Below are 25,565 nucleotides of genomic sequence, written 5' to 3'. Positions count from 1 at the left end.
TACCGTAGCGCTTTAGTGTCAGAAGGGCGTTTCTGACACTTAGCCAGGGACGCCCTTCTGCCCAGCAGCACCTATCGCGCTGTAGAGTGTGAGCGGGGAGGAACGCCCCCTCCCTCTGCTCACACAGCTCGTCCATAGACGAGTATTATCAGGAGGGGAGGGGGTGTTCCTCCCCGCTCCACAGTACAGCGCGATAGGCGCTGCTGGGCAGAAGGGCCGTATCCGCCTCAAAATCCTGACCAAAAAGACGTCTCCCATTGAAATCAATGGCAGCCGCTCAGGTCTTTTTTCCTGGAGCCATTTCTTCCGGCTCCCAGAAAAAAGTGAGATGCTCATTCTTCAGGCCGTTTTGCCTCGTGATTCGGTCTGAAGACACACCCTCCTCCGGACTAGGCCCATTCATTGGGCCTAGTCCGGATCGGAGTGCGCGGCTGGATGCCAGTGCAGTGCACTTGCTTTCAGTCGCAGCTACCCGGCTTTTGGTCCGGACCCTGAGGGGGCCTCCGCCTCAGGTTCCGGGCCAAAAAAACTCTGTCTGGATTTACCCAAATTCTACTCTGAGTGCCTGGAGAGACACATACTCCTGGGCTATACCTGGACTTACACAGACAGTGAGCTGTGTGACTATGTATGACAGCATCAAAACATCATGTCTAAGCTCTTACTATTTACTTACTTGGTTCCTGAACTTTAACTGAATGCAAGTGGTGGAATACTTTAACCTATTGGATACATTGCTGTGAACTAATCTGTGGGCTGTACCTCTTGGTTTTATACACTGGTGGAGCTATTGCAGCAATCAAATAAATAAAAAAATTAAGTCAGCAGAACTTTAAATGTATTCTCAAAACTGTATTACATAAAAATCCTCAAAAACAGAACGGTTTCTTTTGTTTATAATTTTCTTAGTTTTTGTCTTTTTATATACAGTCTTATATTGCAACTGTAATGTTAATGCTTTTCTTCTAACTTGTGGTTTTTGTTTTTTTGTTTTCTTTTTTCCCCCCACTTTTAAATATTGAGATGGGTCTGACTCCAGAGATAAGCCAAAGCTTTATCGACTTCAGCTCAGTGTTACAGAGGTCGGAACTGAGAAACTGGAAGATAATTCAATACAGGTGATATTTTATTTATATAAAGGAGTATGTATGTGTAGACACATGGCCCCTCAAGTTACAGTGGCCTCAGGTTACAATATTTTTAGCATTCAGTTATCTTTCCTAGGCCATTGTGAATTTAGAGGATATTAAACATGCAATGTCACATTCATTGCACATGTCTAGAATGTTTAACTGGCTCGGAGATGCAGCCTCTGTACAATGCAGTTGTTTGTGCTCTGATTCTGTACCTGTTCCAGGTTAAGGATATGTACACACAGAGGAATTTGGAACTGATTTTGGAGTGGAATATGCCACAAAATAGTGTCCAAATTCTGCTTGAAATTCTTCTCAGTTGCAAATAGACTCTGATTTTCCTCTAGCTATTTTTGTTTTTCAGCTAGTGAAAAAAATTGGCATGTTATAAAATCGTCAGGTCAATTATGCCTGACAACTCCCATTGTAATGAATGGGAGGCAAAAAAATACTGGTTGGCTGGGGAAGAATTTTTGCAAATTCAGTGGTGGATTCTATCGCAGATTCCAAAGCAAATTTGACAAAGCAGAGAAATTCCGCTTATGAATTTGTGAAGCAGAATTTTACAGCTTCTAAAAAATTTCACCATGGAGAACTTCTCTTAAGGGGATATATGAAATATTAAGTTGTCCGTTTATATACTTATGCTGTGCAATCTCAAAAAAAAGTTTAGATTTTGCCATCACAGTCATAGTTTGTGATGTGCAGTATAGATTTTTAACATATTAGTGAATGACAGTAAAATATTGCTTTTCTTCTGTATCTGTGTTTTTGAGTAGTTGGTTTGCAGTATACATAAATTGTGTAAGCCTTAATCTATTTTGTATGTAAAAACAAAACCCGTAAGAAATTCGCATAAATTCACTTTTTCTCCAATTCAACCCCATTGTGATTTTTTTTTTTTTCCAGCTTCCCAGTACATTTCACAAAATAATAAATGGTCATAATACCGTTTTATGAAGAACTATTTATCTCGCAAACATTAACACTAGGTTCATACTAGCGTTCAGGTTTCCGTTCTTTGGGGCCCTGAAAATTGGAAACCCTATCCGCTTAAAATATAGTTACCCATGAAAGCCTGCGGACCCCATAGACTATTTTATACTGAAATCAGTGGACAGGTTTTCTCTCTGTATATTTTAAACGGAAGTCCCTAAATTCTAGTGTGAACTGACCTTAAAGGGGTTGTACGGGATAAATGTTATATTTCTAGTCTAAGCAGACCTACACTCTCATATACCTCTGTGATCTGAAAAATAAAGAAGTTATGGGGTTTGGAAGGTGAGGAGTGAAAAATGAAATTTGAAAAATTCTCCTGGCAGGAAGAGGTTATTATTCATTATCTCTTTGACCTTTTGATATTTTTCCATGCTTTCTTATAGTTAATTACATGCAAGTGTTTTGCTTGAGTGTACCAGTTTTCTTTGTTTGGTGATTTTCTTTCATCATAGTTATTTGGACCAGGAATACAACCCCATCACTGTGACCTCACAAATATGGATGGTATAGTGACTGTTACTCCAAGAAGTGTTGATGCAGATACTTATGTTGATGGTCAGCGCATTTCTGAAACTACCATGTTGCATAGTGGTGTGAAAGTACAGTTTGGATCGTCACATGTGTTTAAATTTGTGGATCCCAGTCAAGATCAGTCGCTGGGTAAAAGACCATCAGATGCTGGACAAATGGTTAGAGGGCAGAGAACGAAGTCTGGGTAAGTTGTCGACATGTCAAGTGTATGTGTGTCTTTTTTTTTTTTTTTTTCCCCCACCAGTATCTGTCACAGTTAATACTTCACCTGTAGGAGTTCATGAGTCTCCTTGGACTATGGTGTTTGGGGCCATAGTCCATGCTCTTTATGGGCATGTCTTCCTCAGCAACTGATTAGTGATAAATGACACGAGTGTCTTGGTTTTGGAAGCATAGAATGGAAGTTTCAATACCCCATTCTCCTAATGACTGGGGGTCAGACCTCCAGTGATCTGTCTCTGTGGCACAACTCGTTTAAACGGAGTCTGTCACCAGAACCTGGCATATCAATCCACATATTGTGACTAGAATATCCCGACAAGTAAACCATTAAACCTTTTTCAAAACAGAATTTGCTTTGCCATCTGTATTTTCATTGTTGACAGTTTTTTTTTTTTTTTTTTTTTTTTTTTTTTTTTCTTTCATAAGTTTTAACCCCATAGAGACACAGCCCAAAAGTGACTTAAGGACCAGGCCTCTTTTTTCAAAACTGACATGTGTCACTTTAAATGTCAATAACTTTGAGACGCTTTAACTTACACAAGTGATTCTGAGATTGTTTTTTCGTAACACATTGTACTTCATGTCAGTAGTAAATTTTCGACAATATGTTTTGTCTTTAATTATGAAAAAATAGGAAATTTGGTGAAAATTTTGAAAAAAATGCAGTTTTCAAACTTTGAAATTGCAAGCCTTTCAAATAGAAAGTCATACTACCCAAATTTTTTCATAAATATAATTAACCATGTCTCATATTTATGTGGCAATCAAATTTTAAGCACCCTTTCATTTTTTTCAGAAATTATAAGGCTTACAAGTCCAGCAGTAATTTTCCAAATTTTCAAGAAAATTTCCAAAACACATTTTTCAAGGGACTAGTTCAGTTCTGAAGGGAAATTGAAAGGCCTCTCTAATAAAACCCCCCAAAAGTCACCCCATTCTAAAAACCACTCCTGAAAGAATCCAAAACAGCAGTTAGAAAGTTTCTTAACCCTTTCAGCATTTCACAGCAATTACAGCAAAATGGAGGTCAAATTTACATTTTTCAATTTCTGTCACTAATATATTCATTTAGCCCTAGAATTTACACATTTACTAAGGGTTAAAGGAGAAACTGCACCCCACATTTTGTTACACAATTTCTCCCGAACACGACAATACCCCGTATGTGCTGGTACCCTAATGTACGGGCACACAATCGCTCTCAGAACGGATGGAGCGCTAATTGGATTTTGTAGGCCAGATTTTGCTAGAATACTTTTCAGGCACCATGTCCCGTTTGCAGAGCCCCCAAGGTGCCAAAACAGGGGAAACCCCCAAAATGTCACCCCATTTTGGAAACTAGACCCCTCAAGGAATTTATCAAGGGGTATAGTGAGCCCTTTGACCCTACAGGAGTGTAGCAGAATTGGCCCAACAAAAGGAAAAGTAACATTTTTTGCTATAAAATGTTGCTTTAACCCCAAATTTTGCATTTCCACAAGGGGTTAAAAGAGAAAATGCACCCCACAAATTGTCAAGCATTTTCTCCCAACTACAGAAATGCCCCACATGTGTATGTAAAGTGATGTATGGTCACACAGTGGGAGAGAACAATAGTTGGAGGGTAGATTTGGCTGCAATTGGTTTTAGTTACCATGTCACATTTGCAGAGGCCTTGAAGTGCCAAAACAGTGAAAGCCCCAAAAAATGTGACCCCATTTTGGAAACTAGACCCCTTGACTTCAGTGACGTCAGTGTTAAATTGCACCCAAGTATAGCAAACATTTGGATGCAGCTTGTATGGCAATAATTTATTTTGCAGAAATTACTGCATAAGCGGATGAAAGTAATTGTGTGCAGAATACGTGATGGTATAAGGAGGCGATATTCCATGGAAAATAAATTCTAAAATTAATATTCCATGGAAGTGTGGTACAATCTAAAGCACTCCTTCATGCACAAGCCAGGTTTATCAGGGCAGGTGTCACACTGATAAGTGGTGTCTCTCCTTATTCCTCTTTTGTAACACACTCTGCATCTTTTTTGGTTTTTCCCTTTTTTAGCAGTTTGGGGGACTTTGCCGGGAAAATGTTGCCCTGGTACTATACGGGAACCTTGAGTTTCAGAAGTACTGGGGCCTGGCACTTCTAGGTCCCCAAATATCAGGGTCTTGATAATTGTCTCCTGAAACTCAAGGAAAGTTCCTGTGTGGCCTGCACATCGTGATAGCACGTACACGTTATACAATGCCATCTGAACCATGTGCACGGCCAGCTTTTTGTACCACACTCTTGTTTTTCGCATGGCACTGTAGGGCTTTAGGACTTGATCAGATAGATCAACCCCTCCCATGTACCTATTGTATGCCAGGATGCAGTCTGGCTTGGAGACAGTGGTACTGGTGCCACGCACAGGGACAGAGGTGCTGCCGCTGCCATGAATTGTGGTCAGTACAAAAACATCCCTCTTGTCCTTATACTTGACCAGCAGCATATTTTCATTGCAGACGGCACTACTCTCACCCTTTCTGAGGGGCTGCGCAATATGTGCCCTAGGGAGGCCTCTTTGATTTCTGCGCACAGTCCCACAAGCTGCAGTTCCTCTGGAACTCAGGGATCTAAAGAGTGGGATGCTGGTGTAAAAGTTATCTACATAGAGGTGATAACCCTTGTCCAGCAGTGGGTGCATCAAATCCCACACAATTTTCCCACTAACTCCTAGGATTGGGGGGCAGTCTGGGGGCTCAATCCTTGTGTCCCTTCCTTCATACACCCTAAATTTATAAATGTATCCTGAACTGCTCTCACATAGCTTATACATTTTAATGCCATACCGTGCCCGCTTACTGGGCAAGTATTGGCGGAATTTTAGCCTCCCTTTGAAACTGATCAGAGACTCATCAATTGCAATGTTCTGATCAGGGATGTAGGACTCTGCAAATTTGGTACTAAAGTGTTCAATAACTGGCCTAACTTTGTATAAGCGGTCAAAATTTGGGGCATCTTGGGGCGGGCACTGGGAATTATCATTGTAATGAAGGAACTTTAGGATACTTTCAAACCGCTTCCTGGTCATAGCCATTCGATAGATTGGAGTGTTGTGCAAGACATCTGTACTCCAATACTGACGAATTTTAGGTTTTTTCACTATGCCCATATGCAGAATAAGACCCCAGAAAATCTTAATTTCTGCTGCATTTACTGGGGTCCAGTTCTGTGGCCTGGCATAGGAAGAGGTGGCATTTTGTTCCAAAAATTGTACAGCGTACAAATTCGTTTGGGCCACCATAAGATCTACAAACTCATCAGAGAAAAAGATTTTGAAAAAGTCATTTTCTCTGAAGCCCTCAGTCTCAATTTGTATTCCTGACCGGGCAACAAAGTCAGGAAGCTGAGGTTCAAAATTTTCTGGTGGTGGGGTCCACATGGGCTCTACAGGTGTGGCAACTAAATCAGCAATTGTTCTGGGGCGCCTCCTTTGGGGTTGCTCATCACTGGATGAGGAGGAGGAAGAAGAGGAAAAATAAAGGAATGGGGCATTTTCCTCTTCTCCCTCGCTGGCGGTATCAGTGTCAGAGGCCAGTATGGCGTACGCCTCTTCTACTGAAAACCTTCTTTGGGATGATTGGGACTGTTGGGACATTTTTGTGTGTGTGTGGTGTTTTACTTGAGTATATAAAACTTTATTTCTTGAAACTTTATTGAAAATTCAAAGTGTGGGGTGTGTGTTGTGCTTTAACACGTGTATTTGATGTGTAAAAAAAAAAAAAAAAAAAAAAAAACCTGCAAAAAAAGTACAGATGTGATCACTAACGTTTATTTGTTACTGATCACTGCGCTGAGTAGCACAAAGGAAAAAAAAAGAGATTCTTTTCTTCTAACTAAAATTGAATTAACTAGAAAAAAAGTGCGCAAAAAGTACAGATGTGATCAGTAACGTTTATTTGTTACTGATCACTGCGTTGAGTTTAGCACAACGGAAAAAAAAAAGATTCTTTTCTTCTAACTAAAATTGAACTAATAAAATATAAAATAGACGGAGCAGTCTATATATATTTTATTACTAAGTCTAACTAGAAAAAAAGTGCGCAAAACAGTACAGATGTGATCAGTAACGTTTATTTGTTACTGATCACTGCGTTGAGTTTAGCACAACAGAAAAAAAAAAGATTCTTCTAACTAAAATTGAACTAATAAAATATAAAATAGACGGAGCAGTCTATATATATTTTATTACTAAATCTAACTAGAAAAAAAGTGCGCAAAACAGTACAGATGTGATCAGTAACGTTTATTTGTTACTGATCACTGCGTTGAGTTTAGCACAACAGAAAAAAAAAAGATTCTTCTAACTAAAATTGAACTAATAAAATATAAAATAGACGGAGCAGTCTATATATATTTTATTACTAAATCTAACTAGAAAAAAAGTGCGCAAAATAGTACAGATGTGATCAGTAACGTTTATTTGTTACTGATCACTGCGCTTTAGAAAAAAACTGAGTTTAGAAATAAATTCTTCTCCTAGATAAAATTGAACTGCAATAATACAGATAGAAGTGTGTGTGTGTGTATATATATATGTATATATATATGTATGTGTATATATATATATATATATATATATATATATATATATGTATATATATATGTATATATATATGTATATATATATGTATATATATGTATATATATATATATATATATATATATATATATATATATACACACACACACTCTATATCTTTATTGCAGAAACTAACTAAAAAAAAAAAACCCAAGAAGGGCTTTCCAAAAAAAGTTCTGCTGGTAAAGTGTTAATTTTACCAGCAGTCAGGAAGAAGGGGGAGGGAGGCTCTGTTCTGCACCCACTGGCTAGGTGCAGATTGCAGAACTTTTTAGGAGCTGATGCAGCCAGAGGTTGGTGGAGAGGGGGGATGGGAAGGGGATGGGAATGGGGATGGGAGGGTGGAGTGGCTGGGGGGAGATTTTTAGGAATGACAGGAGAGGGTGGCTGGCAGCAGCAGCGACGGAGCTCTGATCAGATCAAATATGTCACTGAAGACACGCAGCAGCAGCGGTAACGCACAGAAGGCTCACAGGGCAGCACGGAGGTCTACTCTGCTCGCAAGTCCCAGGGGAACTGACATGGGAAGCAAAGTGACCCCCGGTTAACACTGTCCTGCAAGCCTGCAATTGGTTGATCGGCCGTGACACGTGCCGATCAACCAATTGCAACATCTGGAGGGTTGGCGCCACTGTACGCCCCCCAAACACTCGACAGGGATTGGTGGTATGTATACCTCCAATCCCTGTCACTTTTACTGACATCTGCCGGCGCAGATCCAATGATCTGTGCCGGAAAGCTGAAATTTACCGATCTGAATAGATCGGTCATTTTCAGCAATCTAAGTGGCAGGGAGGGGGTTAAACCTCCCGATTCACGTGGAGAAGATTGTCTGCTGTCATGGACAGCAGCAACCTTCTTACAGTTAGCGTCTCTTGAGACGCGGAGACTATTTATAACCATGACGTACTATTACCTCATGGGTCGCTAAGTACCAAGCTCCCATGAAGTAATAGTACGTCAAAGGTCGCTAAGGGGTTAAGGATAAAATGGGAGGAAGATAGAGGGAAATTATATAACTTTGCTTCTGTGTATGTTTTTAAAAACTTGTTTTTATAGTTTATCTAGGGTACTAAAATGTACTGTTAATCATTTTAACAGTACACCACTATTTGACAGCATTTCAGGGGGTAGGGTGGGGAGGACAGAGGGTTGATGTTTATGGACATGATATCTGAAATGTTATCTTTGTCAAATCTGCTGTATAATGTAAATGCAAAAAGACTTGCTATAATGCTGGTACCCCAAAAGACTTCACATGTAATTGCAGGAAGGTGGCTCTACAAAGTATTGATATAGAGGGGCTGAATGCTTTTGCAAATCACACTTTTCATATTTTTATTTGATTTTACTTTTAAAACCATGTCATTTTTTTGTCTTTTAACAAACAATTAGCAAGACTTGAATAGCCTTTTTAAAGGCTATTCAGGCATATGTTGATCTAAAATGGCGAAAATCCAGTGATAGAGCCCCTTTTAAAATCTCAAGAAAATACATTTGTTTATGGTTGTAAGGTTACAAATGTTCAAGGGGTATGTATACATATGTATATGTGTGTGTGTGTATGTATGTATGTATGTGTGTGTGTGTGTGTGTGTGTGTGTGTATATATATATATACTTTTGCAAGCTACTGTAATACCAACAGCAAAGTTCTACATCTCAATAGAATATTCTGCATTGCACAATCTTAGTTTTCAAATTTAAAAAAACAAAAAAACAAACAAAAACATTTACTCTCTGTATTGTTTAATTTGACTACTAAGTTAAAGTTTTAATCTACCTTGAGCAATGACGCTGTGCCCTAAGCGCTAAATAACAAAGTCTTCTGTGATCCCTGCACTGAAAACTCGTCAACTCCTCTCCTGTTTTTTTGAGTGAAGACTCTGGCTTTCTGAAGCTAGAAACATCACTAGAACAGATAGGGTGGCTGTCATTCACTGCAAAGAGCTCAGGAAACTTCAGTTTCCCACTGAACACTTTAGCACATTATGGCACATGGATTGAAACTATGTGGACTGTCAGTCTGCTGGTATGACCAGCAACAAGGGTATGTTTTAGCTGCTTTATCTATTTCTGGCATCTGTTTTGAAGGGTCAAAACTGTTAATAGTCTCCGTTTTAAGAAGATGTAAACAAAATATCAGTATGGTAATTGTTACTTTTCATTTTTGATAATCCAGAGTTCATGAAACAAGTTTTGGAATGGAAGGAGACGTGTTAAGTGTGCCATCACTGCAATCAAATAAGGTATTACTATTTTATTATATTTTTTTTAATGGTTAATAGACTGCTAATGCCCCTCATGTATAAGCCAATCTTCAGGTGGAAAAAAAATATTTGTTTAACCCCTTAGCAACCTTTGACGTAGTATTACGTCATGGGTGCAAGGTACTTGGACACCCATGAAGTAATACTACGTCAAGCACCGCCCGCCCGCTCAGTGAGTGGATGGGTGACATCGGAACCATCGGTAACAGCTAACACCCTTTTTCATAACCTCAGCTCCGATGGGAGGTTGTAACCCCTTGAATGCGGCGGTCAAACATGACCGCCGCATCCAAAGGGTTTCCGTGGTGTTTATGGCACCCCCGACGGCGAGATCAGAGGGTGCCGGTGTCTGTAATATGCAGCCTGGAGTCTGGCCAGTGACTGGAGACCCCTGCTACCTGGTGATCTGGGGTCAGGACCTGCAGTGGTCAGGCTATGCGTCTGCATAGCCTGACTTCCTGTTATATACTGAGATATGTGCATGCTGTGTCTCATAGTGTGTAGTAATGAAACAGCAATCAAAGTATTGCTGAATCATATGTCCTAAAGGGACACTTGAAAAAAGTGACAAAAAGTGGAAAAAAATTTAATAAAGTTATAAGGCCCCCAAAATTTCCTTTTTTCGATAGAAAATGAATTTGATATATTTAAATTTTTTTTTATAAAAACAATGCTTATTTGGTATTGTCACATTCGTAACAATCCATCTGTACAATAAAACTGAAACAATATTTAATGTACACGGGGAATGTCAGAAAAAAAAATCTGAGAAAACTCTCCATCTTACCTTACAAAATATGCTATAAAAAGTGATCAAGAAGTCATATGTACCCCACAACAGTACCAATAAAAAGCACAGGTTGTCCCGCAAAAAATAAGCCCTCAACTAACACCGTCAGCCGATTAATAAAAATGTTACTCGTCTCGATGGCGATGCAAAAAACATTGATTTATGTCCCCAAATGTATTTTTATTCTACAGAATTAGTATCACACAAAAAAATATATAAATGAGGTATCACCCTAATCGTACCGACCTGCAGAATAAAGGTCTCGTGTTATTTATACTATATGCTGCATGGCGAAAAATTTAAAAGGTAAAACACAATGCCAGTATTGACTTTTTTTTTTATCCAGCAAAAAAGAGAAAATGTGTTTTGTTACGACACCATTTTTGGGTGCCTACAACTTATTGAATACAACTCCTCCTGCAAACAACAAGCCCTTATCACCAGAAAAAAAAAAAAAAGAAAATATAGCTTGTACAATGTGAAGACAAGAAACCCCCAAATCGCTAAATTATTAGAACACAACAGGCTGCGGCAGGCAGGGAATATGCAAGCTGTGCGTGCATATATAAGGGGACACTCCAGATTTAGAGCTTATGAGGGAAAAGACACCAGAAGTGACCTCCAAAGTACCTCCCCCTAATCATAGGAGCTACTGGGACATAGTAGGAAATTTGGTGTTTGCAATGTACTCCGCACTGCTTATATATTCCCTCTTCACCATCCGCTGTGCATTCACGTCTGGGATACTAATACTCGCTACATCCCCTGATAAATTCTTTGATGGATTCAGTTTTCAAAATGAGGTCACTCTTTTGGGGAATCCACTTTTCCGGTACCTTACAGGCTCTACAAACATGACATTGCGTTCAGATACGAAACATCTGAATATGTGCTCAAAAAGCCACATCGCGCTCCTTCCCTTCTGTGCCTTGCTGTGTGCCCAAACTGCAGTTTATGCCCCCATGTATGACACTGGTGTACCCAGGATAATGGTAATGTCATATGTGGGTATAAACTGATATAAGGGCAGAGCTGGACACAGAACGGAAGAAGGGTTATTTGGTTTTTGGACCAATCTTAGATGGTTTGGTCTTTGGACACCATGTCATATTTTCAGAGACCCTAAACTTGCCCCTACCAAATGGAGTCACTTCTTGGGGAAATCCAGTTTACTGTCACCTCCAGGGCTCTGCAAAAACAACATGGTGCCCAGAAAGTCCCTCTAAATCTGTACCCCAAAAGCTAAATAGCGCAGTGCTCCTTCCCTTCTGAGCCCTGTTGTGTGTCCAAGCAGCAGTTTACACCTACGTATATAATTTTTTGCCCCTCTGGATGGCCCACTTAATAGTTTTAGGAGTGCAGGTCTCTTTCAACACAAAGTGGGCACGTATTGGGCACTGAAATGGTGTATCTCTTTAAAAATTTTATTTTAATTTTGTACATTAATTTTTGGGAAGCATTTTTAGTCTCAAAATGATAATACCCCTTTGATACATTCCTTGATAGGTGTAGTTTCTAAAATGGGGTCACTATTGAGGGTTTTCCATTGTACTGATACCTTAGGGGCTCAGCAAATGCGACATGGCACCTGAAAACTATTCCAGCCGTTTTTTCTTTTTATTCCATTTTATTTTTCTTTTTTATATCCCAATGTTAATAAAATCTGTGAAACAGCTGCGAGGTCCAAATGGTCACCATACCCCTAGATAAATTCTATGAGGGGTGTAGTTTCCAAAATGGGATCACTTTTAGGGAGTTTCCACTGTATTGGTACTCTAGGGGCTCTGCAAATGCGACATGGCGCCTGAAAACTATTCCAGCAAAATCTGCCCTCCAAAAGCCAAATGGCGCTCTTTCAATTCGGAGCCCCACCATGTACCCATACTGCAGTTTACAACCACATATGGGGTATTGCCGTGTTCAGGAGAAATTGTTTAACAAAGGAGAAAAAGCCCCCCACTGTTTAACACCTTGTGCAAATGAAAACTTTCGTGATAAAGTGACATTTTAGTCCTTTTTCCATTTACACATTTCAATGTTAGTAAAATCTGTGAAACAGCTGTAGGGTCAAAATGCTCACTATTTGTCACTATTAGGGAGTTTTTATTTTATTAGTTACTCTAAGGACTCAGCAAATGAGACATGGCGCCTGAAAACTGTACCAGCAAAATCTGCTGTTCAAATGTCAAGTGTTGATCCTTCCCTTCCATGCACTGCCGTGTGCCCAAAAATCAGTTTACACCCACATGTGGAGTATTTCTGTGCTTCGAAGAAATTGCATGATAAACTGTCAGATGCATTTTCTCCTTTAACCCTTTGTCAATGTGTTAATTTTAGGTCTAAATGAATATAGTGAAAAAAGATGAAATTTCTGAATTTCATCTCCATATTTTTATTCTTATGAAATGCTTAAAGAGATTCTACCTATATATATAATATAAGGCTATTCTTCTCCTACCTTTCGATGTTTTCTCCTCACCGCCGTTCGGTATAAATACCGGTTTTCATCGGTATGCAAATGAGTTCTCTCTCTGCACTGGGGGCAGGCCCAGTGCTGCGAGAGAACTCTCCAGCGGCGCCTCAATCTTCAGGAACGTCCTCTTCACACGTCTTCTTCCGGTGCAGGCAGTCAAACTACTGTACAAGGCCTTGGGCAAAGCCGACTGCGCATTCCCGCGGCCACAAGAAAAATGGCCGCTTGAACTGCACCGCTTGCCGCTTGCATTTTCTTGTGCCCTGCGGCCATTTTCTATATTGCAAAGCTTTACATTTTTTAAAAGGCATTAAAAAAATTACAAATATTATTTAAATTTTGTATTACATTGCTGGTACTAAACCACAGAATACAGGTAACATGTTTTTAACCACATAGAGATTGCTGTTAAAGTGAAATCCCTAAGAAATTGGCGCAAATGTGTTTTTTTTTTGTTTTTTTTTTGTTTTTTTTCCAATTCCACCTCATTCTGAATTTTTTTTCCCAGCTTCCCGGTAAATTGTACTTTCTAATGGCACGATTTAATATCCTGTACGGAAAAAAAAATTTGGAAGATTTTGTCATCTGTCTTCTATTCTTACAGCATTGAGATTTGGTATATAGAATGCATTTGTTCTCATGATTGTGTCATTGTAGGTAACCACTAAAGTGGAAAGTGCAGAACGTGGCATGGTAAAACCAATCATCCGAGAAGACAAGCAACATGAATATCAAGGACTGGATGCCAGGTAAAGTTACAAATGCAAACCTAGCAGAGTGAAGTCAAATCAAGTGGAGTGCATCATAAGAATATAATGTGTAATTTTAGGATTACTAACCAAACTTTATTTTTAGTTTTTGTGATGTTATGTTACTTGTATATATGCATATCTATGTTTGTGTATAACTGTACCTTTCTGGTGCTATTTAAAATAATTTCATGGACATACATGTCCAATCCTGTTGTGTTACTGCCCAACATGGTAGCTGGTAAAGGATAGGGAATCTGTATTTATAATTAGTAAATTCCATGTTTTTAAGGTAAACTAATTTATATGCAACTAGCCTCTGCCCGCGACTTCATCTGCGGGTTGTTGGAGTGGATGACACCCCCCCCCTTTATATTCAGCAAATTGCTGCCGTCGATGGTGAACTTGTTTCTTGCAGTATGCCTGTGATTGTTCAGGCATCTCAGCAGCTCGCTGGGAAGACATATAATAAGCCTGTTGTTGGTGTTGATGATCTGCCTGCTCCGGCGTTTCGACAGCTGTCAAGCTGGCCTGTCGCTGAACGCATTCCTTATGCTGTGCCCGTGATTGTTCCGGCCTCTCAGCAGCTCGCTGGGACGCCATATAATGAGTGTGTTGTTGGCGTCGATGATCCGCCTGCTCTGGCGTTTCAGTAGCTCTTAAGTTGGCCTGGCAGTGAAGTTGTTCTTTTCACCGTGCCTGTAATTGTTCCGGCATCTCAGCAGCTCGCTGGGACGCCATATAATAGGCGTGTTGTTGGCGTCTATGATTCCCCCCGCCCCCCATTCCCCTCAGCTCCGCTTGAGGACAACCCTGTGACTTCTGGCTTCCTTCATAGCTCTCGTTGTTTGCGACAGATTCTTTTTTTCCCAGCATGTTCAGAATCGACAAACTACTAGAGATGAGCAAACACTATTCGCAACAGCAGTTTCGAATAGCACGCTCCCATAGAAATGAATGGAAGCAGCATTCATTTGCATTGGAGCGTGCTATTTGACACTCATTTAATGCACAACCAAATGGAAGTGACCCCCTTTGATATAGGTTGAAATTGTCTCAATGACAAAAATGAAGACACAAGTCTCAGTCACTTCTCTAATATCCATCTATGTCTCTACTTCCAAGGTCCCATTCTTTGCTTTCATTATATAGATATCCTAATCAGTAATACAATATTTTAAATGGATAATGGATGGGAAACTGGGAGAGCAGAAACATCTTGCCTGCACATATTTTCAATATAGCATGTGAAAAATAACTCAATATCTTGCATCTACTCTCCATCCTGTGAAGTTAGTGAGATCAGCTGACACAAACCCTTGTATCCTGTCTATATATCGGTCACCTGCAATGATATAAGTGAGGACGATCATTGTCTTGACAGCTGAGACACTATCAAAGACGGGGTGGGCAATTAATTTTCCCATGGGGCCACATGAGAAATTGTAACTGTTCTAGAGGGCCATGCGTACAGCGGCAAATTTAGCTCCACACACTTCTCTGCTGACTCCGCCCATTCTCAATCATTTTTCCATGTGCCCCACAAAGTAAAATCCTCCTACAGTCACCCTAACATTATACACCCCCACATAAGAACGTTTCCCTTCAAATGTCCCACAGTATTAAGTCCCTCTCTTGGTGCTCCACTATAAACTAGCAGAAACTAGAGGGGACATTAAACTGGGGCAGCTGGAGGGGGATATTAAACTGGTGGCAACTAGAGGCAGACATGTCCCCCCCACCTACTCCCCATAGTTTAATATCCTCCTCCAGCTGCCCCAGTTTAATGTCCCCTCTCCATGTGCATTCAGTATAACTGCCCCCCTACATCTGCCCCTAGTTCCCCCCTCTTGCTCACACATGCTGTCTCTTCTCTCTTTATCATTCAGCAGCCCCCATTGCCTGCAGCTTGCATCAAGCACACAGTTCCATGTGGCTCCGCCCACTAACGAGTTATAGCCTATCTTGGTGGTAGGCTGTGATGACAGCATCACAGGTCCTTGAACATCTGCCCCCTAGTAGTTTAATGTCCCCCCTCCATGTGCATTCAGTATAACTGCCCCCCTACATCTTCCCCTAGTTCCCCCCTCTTGCTCACACATGCTGTCTCTTCTCTCTCTATCATCCAGCAGCCTCCATTGCTGGCAGCTTGCAGAAATCACACAGTCCCGTGTGGCTCCGCCCACTGAGTCATAGCCTATCCTGGTGATAGGCTGTGATGATTTATTTATTTATTTATTTATTTATTTATTTATTTTTTAATAGCTTTCAATGTCTGGTATAAACTTTATTGTATTTTATTTTGGACTAGTATGCATATGATATTACTTGGAGGGGTTATCTACTTACTCATATTGGTGGCCTATTCTTAGGATAGGTCTTTGATATTAAATATGGAAGAGTTTGACAACCAGGAGCTTGCTTACAGATTAATGTTTACACGACTGGTCTGCTCTCTCATTACACAGTTTAGCGGTGGCTTGAGTTACTGCAGTGATAGTTACTGCAGCAGTTCAGCTTCCTACATGTAAACATTTCTGGGATTCGAACTGTCCTGGAGCAGCTGGCGACCCTTGCATATCTAATAGTGAAGATCTTATGAAGGATAGGCCATTAATATTAGACAGTGGATAGCTCCATTTAATATGTACAGAGCAGGAAGGAGTTGATACTTTGTACATAAAAAAAAATAATAAAATGATATATTTTACAGAGCTATGTAAGGACTTTTTATTGGTTTGATTAATGTAAACTAAAAGATGAAAAGTTGCTTCAACCAGGCTAAAGGGAAAAGATCTGGGTTTGCCCAATGTTGGAGAATTTGTTTCTGTGTAGCGCAAGCCCATATAACCATTGTATTTCTATCAGAGATGGAGTAACATACCTTATCTGCCTCTGGCAAAATACTAAAAATTGCCCACTCAGGTGTCAGATCTACCCTAATGTTAAAGGTTTGAGAAAGATATTCATGGACCTATGTCTGGGAGAAACTCCATAAACTCGTGGTAGCTATCGGAATTCAATTGTTGACATTTCGTTTGGAAAAATTGTAGTTTGAGGCAATTACGGAAGCCGAGTGATTATAAACTTTGAAAGATTTAACTGGGCCATGTTTTGATATGTACTAACTAGAACATATATGTTTAGCTTAATCGTAGCTTTTAATAGGTCTTGGATAGTAAAGGAAGATGGCTGTGATGACCACCTAGCATCTCCTGTCGATATAACAGACCAATTAATGTGTGAATCAAGTGTATAGGCCTTTTATAGAGGTCAAATCTGAACAACTTTTAAAAATACTAGATTGTGGTTTTTGTTTTGTTTGTTTGTTTTTTTTTTTTTTTTGGGGGGGGGGGGGCCCTCTGGGGCGTGTGAGCGTATGTAGAGTGTCATCCATAAGTAGTGGAATTTTAGTCCCACCAAAATTGGTGGGCCTAACAGATCACAGCTTTGCTGTCTCTAAAGATTATTTATCCACTCCTTTATGCCTCCCAAAAAGGATGGATTATCCATAAGAGGAATCCAGAAAGAAAAATGAGGAGTGTGTCCCTATCATTCGCCACTGAACAACTGACCACAATAGAAAATTCTTTCTAATTAGAAGCGAAATACAGTCTGTGGGAACATGCAGCAACTTTCCTAACAGGAAAGTAGCTTTTACCGTATTGCAAAACATTATTAAAATTATGTGAAACCCCTCTAAACAAGTCCACCACATATTGTAAAAAATTAAAGAGGACCTTTCATGTCTTCTGGCACCCGTGGAATTACATACTTAGAAAGCTGACAGTGCACTCAGTGCACACAGTGAATTCAGCATGCTGCCCAACCTAAAATTATTCTTAATAAATTTCAATTGAAGAGCTGCTCCTTCATGAGACAGGGCTTTAAATGTAGATTTTGTGTCATGTTCAGTTTTGTAGATTTCGATGAGAATCACAAGATCAAGATATAAGTTTGGGAGTGTGGTGTCTATATATGTATGTATGTACACTACTGTTCAAAAGTTTGGGGGTCACCCAGACAGTTTTTTGTGTTTTCCATTAAAACTCACACTTTTATTTATCAATTATGTTGCAAAATGAATAGAAAATATAGTCAAGACGAGGTTATAAATAATGATTTTTGTTTGAAATAATAATTTTCTCCAAAGAATGCTCCTTTTGCAGCAATTACAGCATTGCAGACCTTTGGCCTTCTAGCTGTTAATTTGCTGAGGTAATCCGGAGAAATTTCACCCCATGCTTCCAGCAGCCCCTCCCACAAGTTGGATTGGCTTGATGGACACTTTTTGCGTACCATACGGTCAAGCTGCTCCCACAACTGCTCAATGGGGGTTGAAATCTGGTGACTGCGCTGGCTACTCAATTACAGATAGAATACCAGCTGTCTGCTTCTTCACTAAATAGTTCTTACATATTTTGGAGGTTTACTTAGGGTCATTGTCCTGTTGTAGGATGAAATTGGCTCCAATCAAGCGCTGTCCACAAAGTATGGCATGGCGTTGCAAAATGAAGTGTTAGCCTTCCTTATTCAAAATCCCTTTTACCTTGTACAAATCTCCCACTTTACCAGCACCAAAGCAACCGCAAACCATCACATTACCTCCACCATGCTTGACAGATGGCGTCAGGCTCTTGCAGCATCTTTTCAGTTGTTCTGCACTCACAAATGTTCTTCTGTGTGATTCAAACACCTCAAACTTCGATTCGTCTGGAAATAAGTGTTATGGACAATCTTCCTCTGTCCAATGTTTGTGTTCTTTTGCCCATATTAACTTTTTTCCTTTTATTAGCCAGTCTCAGATATGGCTTTTTCTTTGCCACTCTGCCCTGAAGGCTAGCATCCCGGAGTAGCCTCTTCACTGTAGATGTTGACACTGGCGTTTTGCGGGTACTATTTAATGAAACTGCCAGTTGAGGACCTGTGAGATGTTAATTTCTCAAACTAGAGACTGAGAATGTTCTTCTCTTGTTGCTCAGTTGTGCAACGGGACCTCCCACTACTCTTTCTACTCTGGTTAATGCCTGTTTGTGCTGTCCTCTGAAGGGAGTAGTACACACAGTTGTAGGAAATCTTAAGTTTCTTGGCAATTTCTCGCATGGAATAGCCTTCATTTCTAAGAACAAGAATAGACTGTTGAGTTTAATGTGAAAGTTCTTTTTTCTGGACATTAAGAGTTTAATGGAACTAACAAATGCTCCAAATTCTCAACTAGCTCAAAGGAAGGTCAGTTTTATAGCTTCTCTAACCAGCAAAACTGTTTTGAGATGTGCTAACATACTTGCACAAGGGGTTTCTAAACATCTATTATCTTTCTTACAAAGTTAGCAAACACAATGTACCATTAGAACACTGGAGTGATGGTTGCTACTACCGCTGCTACCCCAGTAGTTACGCCCCTGTAGATATTGCATTAAAAACCAGACGTTTGCAGCTAGAATAGTCATTTACCACATTAACAATGTATAGAGTGTATTTCTGATTCATTTAAAGGGGCTCTATCAGCAAAATTATGGTGATAGAGCCCCACTTATGCGTGAATAGCCTTTAAAAATGCTATTCAGGCACCATTAATCTAATTTTAAACCTCCTGCCTGTTTAAAAAAAACCCCAAAACTATAAAAACATATATGTAAATGATACCTGAACATGCACGCTGGGCGGTCGTGCACAATCTGACGTCATCTTCAGTCCATCCTTCCTCTTCTTTCTTCTTCCAGCGACGTCCTCCTGTCCTCGCTCTTCTCCGCCTTCATCATCTTTTCTTCTGGATAAGAAGACGTTCACGAGCATTCTGCGCATGCTTGCCTAGTTCTAAGGATACTTAGAACTACAACAAAAATGGTGCTTTTTAAAGGCTATTCACGCATACGTGGGGCTCTATCAGCATAATATTGCTGATGGAGCCCCTTTTAATGTTACCTTCATTGAAAAAACTGTGCTTTTCTTTTAAAAAGAAGGAAATTTCTAAGTGACCCTAAACTTTTGAATGGTAGTGTATGTATGTATTTATTTATGATTGGATAATTTATGCAATAAATCAATTATTGTAAGAGAGGCTGGAAATGAATACATGTGCTCTGTCTCCCTATTTAAAGGGGTATTCCCACGTCGCATACTCACCAGTCTTCGTTGATGTAAAATCTTCTGTCTTCCTGCTTTGTTGCGTCATTGGTGGACGGGGTTACATATGCAAAGCCAGATGATGCCGCTGGCACTGCGTGCACGCTCATAGACCAGTCTAGCCTTCACAATGCGAATACAGACCCGGCATCCGCCTCTCTATTACAGCGGATGCCGGGTCTGTATTCGCATTGTGAAGGCTAGACTGGTCTCACCATCTATGAGCGTGCACGCAGGGCCAGCGGCATCTCGCTGCTGGCTGTGCATATGTGAATACAGACCCGGCATCCGCTGTAATAGAGAGGTGGATGCTGGGGACTGTTAGACGCCGGCACAGATGCCTGCAACATCGCTATGCTCCTGCCCTGCATGAAGCCAGCAGCGGCAGGAGCGATGTACAACAACAACCCCACCTGGAATAGCAGCATCGCTCCTGCAGCTGGTGGCTTCATGCAGGGCAGGAGCATAGCGATGTAGCAGGCATTTGTGCCGGCGTCTAACCGTCCCCGGCATCCGCCTCTCTATTGCAGCGGATGCAGGGTCTGTATTGGTGGCCCCTTCCTCTCTCCCCCCCCCCCCCCTTCCAGGCTCTCTCCTGTGCACTTAGCCCCTCCCCCCTCAGAGCAGCAGATACATCACTTGACTTATGACCAGATAAGTCAAGGGATGTGTCAACAAAGAAATGAATAAAGTAAGATAGTGGACAAACAAAGCAGTTTTGCTGAAGCAATGTATTTAGGAAAAGTCTTACATTCACATTAACAAGCAGTATAGATAGGATCCTGGTGATGGGACAACCCCTTTAAATCTTGGGAGACAGATTTGCTTATTATTCCCATGTGCTATTAGAGTCTGAGTGAAGATGAGGAGAGAGAGGAAAATGGCCTGAGCAAAACCTCATTCTTTAATAACATATATTACAAAGTTTTACATTCCCCGATATTTCAGAACATATATTTTAGAATTGGAGGTAGCCTTTAATATATGGTAAAGTTTCTACTGCTCTTGGATGAGCTATTCTCACTGGATAGCAGTAGACTGGTGTTGTGTTCCTTCAGATAAATAGACTCCTTCAATAATGCATATGGGTGTTGGCTGGTATAAACTCTGGATACAGTTCTAGTTATGACATTTTAACTTCCCACCTGCTTTGAAAATAAATGCTTATGTCCGTTCAAGTTATAAACCATGTTACCACCTGAGCAATCTTTATCCTTGAGCACTGGTCTGGACTTTATTTTTTCAACAAGCTTTTCCCACCACATGTTCTCATTTTGTAGACCTCAGAAGTCACATGGATCAGATCATGTACTGCCTGCAAGCATTGAATTTAGAGAAAATTGTAAGTATTACATTCATCCAATTATTTTATTCCTTGTATTAGTCTGTACTGCCTAACATCTCGTCATTTTATAAATTGGCTAAGTCTTGCACACATTTGTACAAATTCATTCTACCGCTCACATCTCTGTTGTAGATTTGTTCAAAAATTGACAAGGTTTTTTTTTGTGTGGGGGGTGGGGTGGTGAGTGAATAAAAAAAAAAAAAGGAATAGAGAAGTTTTTGAAGTGTGTACGTGTTGTTGTTGTTGTTTTTTTTTTTTTTTTTTTTAATCTTTATCCTTGCATTAAATAGGATTGCTATACTACAGGAGTCTGCAACCTTTGGCACTCCAGCTGCTGTGATACTCCAACTTTAAACATGCTCCATTCACTTCCATGTGAGTTCCAAGAACAGCAGAGCGAGTATGCATGCTGGGAGTTGTAGTTTTACAACAGCTGGAGTTCTGAAGATGGCTGACCCCTGCTATATAACATGTCAACAAAAACTATTTTAAGTCACCAGAATTCTTCCTGGAATGAGAAAAATCCTCCAGATTCATAGAAACAAACAGATTGGTGTGAATGTGGGTGTGTAGCGGTGTGCACTTTTTGGAGCAAGGAGTTTTTATTTCTGATTTATATTTTGCTTTAAGTTAGCATTCATTACTTACCACGCTGCTGCATGCTTTTTCCCTCTCCTCCTGGGCTTGATGTGATATCAGCTCTTGGTGCCTGGAGCAGTGGTAAGTGCTGAACACTGCTTACCACTCACTTATGGTCACAGCACAGTAATGACATATGTGCCTGGTGATGAGCTGTGCACTTGTGTGTTCACCAAATCACCATGGACATATAACCATGGAGTCATGGTCTCATTTTTATTCACTGGAAGTAAGCAGATTGAATGACAAGCAAGCAGAGGTCTAGAAAACCATGAGGAATTGATACAGAAAGTACATTGGAAAATTGTATAACTTTGTCGTATAACGATTAGAGATGAGCGAACGGCGTTTGATCGAATTGGTATTCGATCGAATATCAGGCCGTTCGAGGTGTTCGATTCCAATCGAACACCAGGTGGCAAACTCACTAAAAATTCAATTCCCCTCCCACCTTCACTGGCGCGTTTTTTGCACCAATAACAGGGGAGGTGGGGCAGGAAATACGACAATGTAGGCAGTGAAAAAAAAAATAATCTGAAAAAGCAATTGGCGGCCGGAAACAGATAACCTCCAATTTAGACGAAAGGTGGATTTACCATTCGACTAATTTGGGACTGTGAACTATATGAATGTGAGACAGGGACAGATCTACAGGCAGGGTTAGCTAGGGATAACCTTTATTTAGGAGGGAATGTCACTCACCTAGCTATTTGGGGCTCTATCTTTGTCGGGATCCCTGTCAGCTTGCGATATGCACGAGCTGACTTTTTCCCATAGGAATGCATTGGCCAGCGTTGATTGGCCGAATGCCCGTACACTGGCCAATCAACGCTGGTCAATCATTTCTATAGTGAGATATAGCAGAGCCCGTGCCGTTAGCCTGGCTACTCCAGACACTGGAGATGAAAGAGCTCTGCACTACACCCAACCATCCCTCCAACTACTCCTCCTGTACTAACACGACTAGCTCAGCTTGGCTATTCCTTAGTAATACTAACACGCTCAGCTTTGGCTATTCCTTAGTGTAATAGCCGATCTGAGCGTGTTAGTAGTACTAAGGAATAGCCCAGCTGAGCGTGTTAGTACTACAAACCCCAAACCCCCTCCCCGGTGTCCGCTTACCTGCAGCTCCCTGTTCTTGGTCCACTTTAGTCCATGGTCCGGGTTTCAGAGCACCCTGCCCCCCTCTCCCTGACTAGTATTATAGAGAAGGCGGGGCTTAGGAGAGTGTGGGTGGGTACTGGGCGGGGAGACTCCCCGCCCACACTCTAAGTCCCGCCTTCTCTATAATACTAGTAGGGAGAGGGCCGGGGCTTAGGAGAGTATGGGCGGGGAGTCTCCCTGCCCAGTACCCGCCCACACTCTTCTAAGCCCCACCTTCTCTATAATAATAGTCGGAGAGCAGGGCGCTTTGAAACCTGGACCATGGATCGAAGTGGACCAAGAGCAAAGAGCTGCAGGCAAACAGACACCGGTGGGGGGGAGGGGGTTAATCACTACACAGTGTAGGGTGCACACTGTGTAGTGAATAGGATAGTCGTTACAATCCCAGCTCTGCTTAATCAACAAACAGTAGTGTCCAATACTACAAACTCAGCTCAGCTATACCGATAAATTGAGCGTGTAGTGTCCGATACTATAAACTCAGCTCAGCTATACCGATAAACTGAGCGTGTAGTGTCCGATGTAGGTGAGCTAAGTGTGTAGGAGATGTAGGAGAGCTGGCAGATATGCAGAAGACTAACACACTCAGCTCTGCTAACATCGGCCAGCTCTGCTACATCTCTGGTGTAGCAGCTCTGCACTACACCCAATCAACCCTATATCTACTCCTCCTGTCACACACATCTCGTGTGTAGCAGAGCTCAGCGCACACTCAGCTCTACTACATCTCTACAACAGAGTGTAGAGATGTAGCAGAGCTGAGTGTGTGCTGAGCTATGTTACACCAGAGATGTGTGTGACAGGAGGAATAGCCAAGCTGAGCGCACAGCTGGCTCTGCTTCATTTCGCCATAGGTATGTATTGACCAGTGTTGATTGGCCAGTCTTACAGCATTTGGCCAATCAACGCTGGTTCTGCCGGAGGAGGCGGAGTCTAAAATCGGACTAGAATGGAAACTGCTGTGCACGGCTCTTCGACTCCGCCTCCTCAGGCAGAACCAGCGTTGATTGGCCAAATGTTGTAGACTGGCCAATCAACGCTGGTCAATGCATTCGTATGGTAAAAGTCCGCTCGACATATCGCAAGCTGACAGGGGATCCCGACATAATAAAGGTACTTGATGCCCCCAGGCATGCTTCCCCTGCTGTCCCAGTTGCTTTCCAGGGTGTTGGCATCATTTTCTGGGGTGTCTTAGTGGACTTGGTGACTCTCCTGAGTCGAATGGTGGGATCCCCTGTAGCAAAGCATTTACTCCCATAGACTATATTGGGGTTCGATATTTGCTTGAATAGTCGAATATTGAGATACTATTCGTAACGAATATCGAATCTCGAACATTTTCCTGTTCGCTCATCTCTAATAACGACAGCTTGGTGGGAAATAGCCGCACATCCCCTTTTTACCTGAAAAGAGCCATGCAGCTTTCGCCATATTGGTCAGGCCTCAGCTAGTGATGCCTGCTGGGAAGAAGGATAGGTAAGGTGACAGTTTTGGTCAAACAAAACTGTCAACTAAATAAAAATGATCCAGTCTGTGATGGAAAATATTTTAAAATATTTTTAATAGCAGTTTGCTACAGACCCAGTCACAGCTGACTAAAACTGTCCATACACATTAAATGAGTATCTAATCTGAATTGCCCATCCAACAATTGTATATTGTGCTGAGAAATGTGCCTGAATGGAGAGGCAGCAGGGCTATGTGTAATGCATAGGTAGAAGAGGCATGTAGTATGCGTGCGTACTGACAGAGAGTTTTGTATGTATTTTATGTATGTATTTTATTGTATAACTGTCTATATACATGAATCTCTACTGGCTACACATAAAACACAAATAATCAGTGTGCACATTACATGTAGGGTGCACAGCGTCAGTATGATCAAAAGAAGGGGGCACAAACACTCGTATGTGCCTCATCATAAGTAAATTGTACACCTAGCAATAAAAAATTAATTTTTGTTACAGCTGATAAAAACCGCTTATAAATGAGCGTATCGGAGAGGACAGGGCTGTGGTTGGCCTGGTATTCACGCAACATGCGCCTATACTTGTCCCTCCTGGTGAAACTAAGCCCCTCAGTGGTGGTAGTTTGACGAGGGGGTGCCATTAAGGTGTCCCAGACCTTGGAGAGTGTTCCCCTGCTGGGTGTGGATCGGATGGCAGTTGTTAGCTTCTTGGAGGAACTGTCCTTTCTGCCGGCAACGAGAGTTGATGGAAACATTGCTATCATATTTTGCACAAGTTGCTTGTGGCAATCATGAATGCGTTTGACCCTCCCCTCTACTGGAATGAAAGAAGATATATTATTTTTATACCGGGGGTCGAGAATTGCAAAAATCCAGTATTGGTTGCTCTCCAGGTTTTTGACAATGCGTTTGTCACTGGAAAAGCAGCCCAACATAAAGTCAGCCATGTGTGCCAGTGTGTTACTTGGGATGACTTCGCTGCCCCCACCGGAAGGGTCACTCTCCATTTCCTCCTTCTTCCTCCCCTTCGCCCCATCCGCGCTGCAGCAATG

The 25,565-nt window shown here is 41.2% G+C and overlaps 1 protein-coding gene across 11 annotated transcripts in view; it reads left to right on the top strand.

Moving 5' to 3' along the window:
* AFDN (afadin, adherens junction formation factor) overlaps positions 1–25,565 on the top strand; it is a 185,676-nt gene that overhangs the window by 61,392 nt on the left and 98,719 nt on the right. For all 11 annotated transcript variants that reach the window (XM_075267749.1, XM_075267746.1, XM_075267745.1 and 8 more), the window contains 5 exons: positions 1,024–1,118; positions 2,585–2,847; positions 9,672–9,738; positions 13,680–13,771; positions 21,178–21,239. In XM_075267749.1, the coding sequence (XP_075123850.1) occupies positions 1,024–1,118; positions 2,585–2,847; positions 9,672–9,738; positions 13,680–13,771; positions 21,178–21,239 (579 nt within the window). The remainder of the gene's footprint in view (positions 1–1,023; positions 1,119–2,584; positions 2,848–9,671; positions 9,739–13,679; positions 13,772–21,177; positions 21,240–25,565) is intronic.

The sequence above is a fragment of the Leptodactylus fuscus genome, chromosome 3 (genome assembly GCF_031893055.1).
Source record: "Leptodactylus fuscus isolate aLepFus1 chromosome 3, aLepFus1.hap2, whole genome shotgun sequence".
NCBI lineage: Eukaryota > Metazoa > Chordata > Amphibia > Anura > Leptodactylidae > Leptodactylus > Leptodactylus fuscus.
This window is presented reverse-complemented; position numbering and strand designations above follow the sequence as displayed.